We start from the raw sequence: 7135 nt of genomic DNA, 5'->3' as shown, positions 1-7135 counted from the left end.
GTGGTAAAACTATCACAGAGCCCCAAACTTGCATGACAGCACCTTCTCAATGATGATGCAGTGAAACAAGGATGCTTCTCCCTATGAAAAGGTGAGGATGTGATGGAGGAACATAGTGCCTTAGAAGGAGACTTGGTACAGGTGTACCCATGACATGAAGCCCTAAACATAAGACCCTTGCCTCAGCAACACCCAGGGCTAAACCTGTAAGAAGCTACCTATTCCTGTTAAGAGTATAGGAGGTGACAGCAAAATTGCATGGTAGGTGGGTTTTTACTCACTGAGGGAGCAGAGCCAGACCTTTATCAGAATGCTAAGTGGTCTGGAAGTCCAGCTCTAGTCCAGAATGGTAGGCAGTGAAATATAGTTGTTTTAGTCTGTCTGCTCCTTTCTCGGGCTTCCATGGTCAAGGCTGACCATAGCAATGCTGTGCTATGAAACATCTGGGCTATGGAAAAAAAGACTTTGTCAGCCAGACATTGGCAGCGCAGGATGTATATTCACCTCACTCTGGGACAACAGGCTGGGACAAATGAATTTCCTTCTCCTCTCCTTTCCCCTCAGCCCAGAGAAAGCTCTTGATTTCTTAGAACAGTATTTGCAGGGGAAGGAAACCCCATGAGGTGACTCCTGTGTGTGCACCTGGCCTCAAGGACTGGTGGCTTGATGGGCTTACTGGGGTCAACTGGCACAGAAGCAGAGGATCCCACAGGCTGTGCCACTCAGGGGTGAGGAGTTTGGTTTCATAAGCAGCCCTTCACAGGACCTGGCCCAAGGTGGGTTAGTGAGAGAGACACATGCCACAAGGCTGACCTTCAGCCTAACATTGAGACGCTACAGCCAAACAACACAGTGAGAGAAATCAGTGGCATAGAGCTCTGAAGACAGCAAACTGTGCAGTGAGCTTTGATGTAAGAGTGAGTGCATGAGTGCCAGGCACCCAGCCTATATACCTAACTGGGCTAGTTCCTCTGATCTAATGTCACTCACACTTTCATTAGAGGACAGCATGAACCCTGGGTGGGGGTGGGGGTAAATCCTGGATTTACAAATTATGTCATGCTGCAGAGAAGCCCCCAAAGTCTCCAGTGTCCTGTCTCTTCTGTAAAATGCTTGTGTTAAGGTAGATGCTCCCTAAGCCTGATGTCATTCCACAGGTCTCTAACTCATCAGGGATACTAACTAAGGGTAGAAACAATTAAAATAAATAAATCTAATCCTTCACTTCAAGTTTAAAGGTCATCAACAATACATTTTTTCCCCTTTTCAAATATTTTGACATTGTATCTGTCAGCAGGGGCTCTAGATCTGGAAGATCTAGGTAAAGTGCCAGCTATGTGAAGCAAATACTCTGGAACTCTCTAAGCCTCAGTTCTGCTTCTCTAGAAGAAGGGGCTCATGGTTATTGTGAAGAGGAACAGAAATACTGAATTTCGGTGACCAGCATAGTACCAAACATATGTCCTCAACAGTTCAGACCATAGAATGTTTTGCATTATTAAAAGGGACTTCTAAAGGGAATATTACTAATACTATCATTATGTTTACAAATTGATAATACTATTAAAAATAAAACATTATATAACTAGAAAAATGTCAATACACCTGCCTACACATGTTGCTCTCCTAAGCATTATTTTGGTGATCATAACATTACAATTAGACTTTGAGGAACACATAGGAAACATTGGCATCATATGCCAAGTGAGTTACATGCTTTTCCTTACTTAATTCTCACAGGAACATGAACAGGTAGATCCTATCATCTTCATTCTACAGAGGATGAAAAAAAGTTCACAAAAGTTAACTAACTTTCCAAAAATGACCCATCTCTCATGAGTTAGAACTGAGCATTGAACTAATATTGAACTCAGGTCCATCTGATTGAAGAACTAACTGGCTAATCCACTTTACTACCAGCCTACCCATCTTCCTAGATAGTCAAGTAACTTAATCATGCTCCTCTAAAACCTTTGTGTTCCCTGATATCTTTACTGTAGCTTAAGCACAGCTGTGATGCTGCTGTGGAAAGAGATGCCCATGGAAATGGGGAATGGGACAACTGTCCAAGAATTCACCTTGGAGGGCTTTTCTGCCATCCAAAACCTGGGAAAGGTCTTCTTCCTCAGGCACCTGCTGGCATACCTGACATCCATTGTAAGCAATGCAATCATAGTCACCATCACCTGTGCTGACTCCCGGCTCCACACACCTATGTACTTTTTCCTCAGCATTTTCTCCTGCTTGGAGTGTGGTATCATAAGCGCTGTTATTCCTAAATTGCTGATCATCTTTCTCTTAAGCACGCAAACTATTTCCCTTTCTGCTTGTTTTATACAGGCATTTGTCACTGTATTTCTGGGATCAGCTGTTTCCTTCCTCATAGCAGTGATGTCTCTGGATCGGTATGTAGCCATTTGCAAGCCTCTGCATTACCCGACCATCATGAACCCGAAGACTTGCTTCCTCCTGGTCACTGCCTGCTTCACAGTACCCTTCCCACTCATCACTGGTCTTATAGTGAAGGTTTCCCAGTTATCCTTCTGTGAACCCCATGTCATCCCCCACTTTTTCTGTGACCTTGGCCCCCTGATTCATCTCTCCTGTTCTGATACCAGCTCCACTGAAATGTTGGCCTTTGTCCTCACTTCTTTTATCCTGTTGAATCCCTTATCATAACCACCATTGCATACAGCAACATAATAGTCACAATCCTCCAACTCCCATCTGCCAGGGAGAAACAGAAAGCTTTCTCCACTTGCTCCTCTCACCTCATAGTTCTCTCTCTGATGTACGGCAGCTGTGTGTTTATATATGTGAAACCAAAGCAAACGAACAGGCTGGACTCCAACAGGGAGGCTGCCCTTGTGAACACGGTGGTGACCCCACTGCTGAACCCTGTCATCTACACTCTGCGGAACAAGCAGGTCCACTGGGCTCTGAGGGAGACGATGTGCAGAATGAAAATATCAAGATAAAAAAAATCACATGGCTTTGGAGTAAAAGGCTTCAGAAAACCCTATGTCCTCATTCTGGCCATTGTAGCAGTCCACAGAGTTGTGTTGCAGAGTCTCTGACAGACCTCACTGAACTCTGCACATCCCTAGCTAAATGGAAACCTGTTTCTTCAAGGCTACATTTTACCATGATGTGCATAGCTATCCTCTCCCTAAATATTCCACATACTGATGAAACTGATTAATTATAAAATCCTTTACTGAATTTTTATTCTTCCCTATTTAAAAACATGCACTTAAAATTTCCAAAATTTTGTAAATTTTTACACTTATTATTTCATTTCATTCTCCAATAAGCATGGTTCAACAGAATTAATAATGATTTACCAAAAGGTGTTTTGATAATTAAAATGATAGAAAGTTGTATATTACATTGTGTTTAGGAACAAGCCGATGGAAATAGCATGTTTGGGTCTATATTCTCTCCTAGTCTCACCCAAGAAATAATGTTCAAAGTACTCTTCATCTTGCAGTATATATTTTTTGCTTCAAGTGTGTTCTTAAATGCTGTTCTTGGCCCTTAGCTTAGCTACATTTGTATGCATCAATCCCATGCTTTGGGGAAACTGAATTATTCTCAGGCTTAGACCATTCTCTAAGGAGAGGGAATTACCACAGCATGCCAGGACTGACCATCTCCTAAATCCTAAATTATTTATTCTAGTTCCTACCCCTCAGATTCATAATGCACGCTTATGACTGGTTCCTATCCTAAAGGTGTTACCACAAAATACCTGTGTATATCAGTGGAAGGGAGCACTTGTTTCATAATTCTATAATTTCCTCCAAAAATTCAAGTTGGGAAAACCTAAGTTATTTGCTTATCTACTTCATTTTACTAATGAAAATCAACAAATTAAACATTTTTCCTGTTGAATTGTGTTGTCAACCATAGGTTATCTTCTGACTGATAATCTACTTATTTTTATAACTGTTTTATTTATTTATTTGAGAGAAAGAGAGTAGAGTAAGTGGTATAAGGACAAGCTAACACCGCACTGAGTGCAGAGTCCTATGCAGGGTGTTATTTGGGGACCCAGAGACCATGACCTGAGCCAAAATCAGACACTTGACTAAGCCACATAGACACCCGTGATTGATAACCTACTTTAAAACCAAAATTTTCAGGGGGGAGGAATCATGATGGCAGAGAAGTAGCAGGCTGAGACGACATCAGGTAGCAGGAGATCTGCTAGACAGCTTATCAAACCATTTGGAACACCTACAAATCCAACAGGAGATCGAAGAGAGGAAGAGCAATAATTCTAGAAACAGAAACTTTCTGAAAGGTAGGACCAGCGGAGAAGTCAATCCAAAGCCACAGTTAGATAGACCGCGGGGTGAGGGGTGGCTCCTGGCAAGCGGCGAAGCAACAGAGCACAAAATCGGGACTTTAGAAGTCTGCTCCACTGAAGGACATCACTCCAGAGGCTAAACTGGGGTGAAGCCCACATGGGGACAGCATGGCCTCAGGTCCCAAAGGGTCACGGAAGGATTGGGGGTGTCTGAGTGTCACAGAGCTCGCAGGTATTAGAGCAGGGAAGCTGCTACAGAGACAGAGCTGAGGAGTGATCTCTCAACTCGGGGTTACTTTGAGCTGTAATCCATGGCACAGGCCACTGCTCTGTGAGTGGGGTCCCCACAAGATCCGGGGAGACCCCACAGAAGAGCGCAGGAATCTGTGGGGTTCAGAGACTCCAGGCAGAGCTCTGAGCCAGAGACAGAGATGCTTGGTCACAGGCTAGGTGAGATCAGAGCGCAGCCGGGGGCCAGGGAGACGGGAGTGATTGAACGCTTTTCTCTGAGGGCGCATTGAGGACTGGGTCCCCAAGCTCTTGGCTCCTCTGGGATAGAGATTGGGAGGCCGCCATTTTCATTCCCATCCTCCAGAACTCTACAGAAAGCGTTCAGGGAACAAAAGCTCCCGAAAGCAAACCCGAGCGCATTACTCAGCCCGGCCCCTGGTAAGGGCGGTGCAATTTTGCCTCAGGCAAAGACACTTGAGAATCACTACAACAGGCCCCTCCCCCAGAAGATCAACAAGAAATCCAGCCAAGACCAAGTTCACTGACCAAGGAGAACAGCGGAATTCCAGAGGAAGAGAAAGCAAAGCATGCAATTCATGGCTTTCTCCCCATGATTCTTTAGTCTTGCAAAGCTAATTAAATTTTTTAATTTTACTTTTTTTCTTCTGCTAAATTTTATTTAACTTTTACCCTTTCCTCTTTTAATGTTTTTTTAACTAGTTTATCTTAACAATACCTTTCATTAAAAAAATAATCTTTTTTGAACATTCATTATTATAATCATATTTTATCCTTCACTGTATCTAACTATATTTTTTGTATACACATAGGGTTTTTTTTCTAAAAAATTTGGGGTACAACTACTTCTAATAGATCAAAATACCCCTAAATCTAGCACTGGGCTTGTTCTAGTCTCCAGCCTGAACAAATTCTCTCCACTTTCCTTTTCTTTATTCTCCCAACCAACTTACCTTATCAACTCCTTTTTCAGAAATTCAAAGGAAAATTTTTTTCATCCATATAATCATATTCCATCCCTTCATTGTGTTTACCCTTATATATGTTTTTCATTCTTTAAAATTTGGGGAGGTAGTTTCTTCTAAGAGACAAAATACTCCCAAAATTAAGTGGGTGACCCTGTTCTTTTCACTAGTCTAATATATATATATATATATATATATGTATATATATATATATATTCTTTTTTCTATTTTTTTTATTTGTATTATTTTTTTAATTTTTTTTTCTGAACTTTTTACCCCCTTCCTGCCCGCCCCCCCCCCACGATTTGGGGTCTCTTCTGATTTGGTTAAAGCACATTTTCCTGGGATCTTTGCTACCCTTTTAGTATTTTATTTGCTCCTTCATATATTCTTATCTGGACAAAATGACAGGGCAGAAAAACTCACCACAAAAAAAAAAAAAAAAAAAAAAAAAAAAAAAAGAACAAGAGGCAGTACCAAAGGCTAGGGACCTAATCAACATTGACATTGGTAATATGTCAGACCTAGAGTTCAGAATGACAATTCTCAAGGTTCTAGCCGGGCTCGAAAAAGGCATGGAAGATATTATAGAAATGCTGTCTGGAGAAATAAAAGCCCTTTCTGGAGAAATAAAAGAACTAAAATTTAACCAAGTTGAAATCAATAAAGCTATTAATGAGGTGCAATAAAAATGGAGGCTCTTACTGCTAGGATAAATGAGGCAGAAGAGAGAGTTAGTGATATAGAAGACCAAATGACAGAGAATAAAGAAGCTGAGCAAAAGAGAGACAAACAACTACTGGACCACAAGGGGATAATTTGAGAGATAAGTGATACCACAAGATGAAACAACATTAGAATAATTGGGATTCCAGAAGAAGAAGAGAGAGAGGGGAGCAGAAGGTATACTGGGGTGAATTATTGTAGAGAATTTCCCTAATATGGCAAAGGGAACAAGCATCAAAATCCAGGAGGTGCAGAGAACCCCCCTCAAAATCAATAAGAATAGGTCCACACCCCGTCATCTAATGGTAAAGTTTACAAGTCTTAGCGACAAATAGAAAATCCTGAAAGAAGACCGGGACAAGAAGTCTGTAACATACAATGGTAAAAATATTAGATGGGCAGCAGACTTATCCACAGAGACCTGGCAGGCCAGAAAGAACTGGCATGATATATTCAGAGCACTAAATGAGAAAAACATGCAGCCAAGAATACTATATCCAGCTAGGCTATCATTGAAAGTAGAAGGAGACATAAAAAGCTTCCAGGACTAACAAAACCTGAAAGAGATTGCAAAAACCAAACCAGCTCTACAGGAAATATTGAAAGGGGTCCTCTAAGCAAAGAGAGACCCTAAAAGTAGTAGATCAAAATGAACAGAGACAATATACAGTAACAGTCACCTTACAGGAAATACAATGGCACTAAATTCATATCTCTCAATAGTTACCCTGAATGTAAATGGGCTAAGTGCCACAATCAAAAGACACAGGGTATCAGAATGGATAAAAAACAAAACCCATCAATATGCTGCCTACAAGAAACTCATTTTAGACCCAAAGACACCTCCAAATTTAAACTGAGGGGATGGAAAACAATTCACCAT

The 7135-nt window shown here is 41.4% G+C and overlaps 1 protein-coding gene across 1 annotated transcript; it reads left to right on the top strand.

Moving 5' to 3' along the window:
- The first annotated feature begins 2016 nt into the window (after positions 1-2016).
- Positions 2017-2978, top strand: LOC111145405 (olfactory receptor 49-like). The gene is given in 2 exon segments (XM_022500282.1): positions 2017-2662; positions 2665-2978. Coding segments are annotated over 2 exon segments (960 nt in total).
- Positions 2979-7135: the final 4157 nt, after the last annotated feature.

The sequence above is a fragment of the Enhydra lutris genome, unplaced genomic scaffold, assembly GCF_002288905.1.
Source record: "Enhydra lutris kenyoni isolate GAN:26980312 unplaced genomic scaffold, ASM228890v2 scaffoldscaffold12, whole genome shotgun sequence".
Classification (NCBI taxonomy): Eukaryota; Metazoa; Chordata; class Mammalia; order Carnivora; family Mustelidae; genus Enhydra; species Enhydra lutris.
This window is presented reverse-complemented; position numbering and strand designations above follow the sequence as displayed.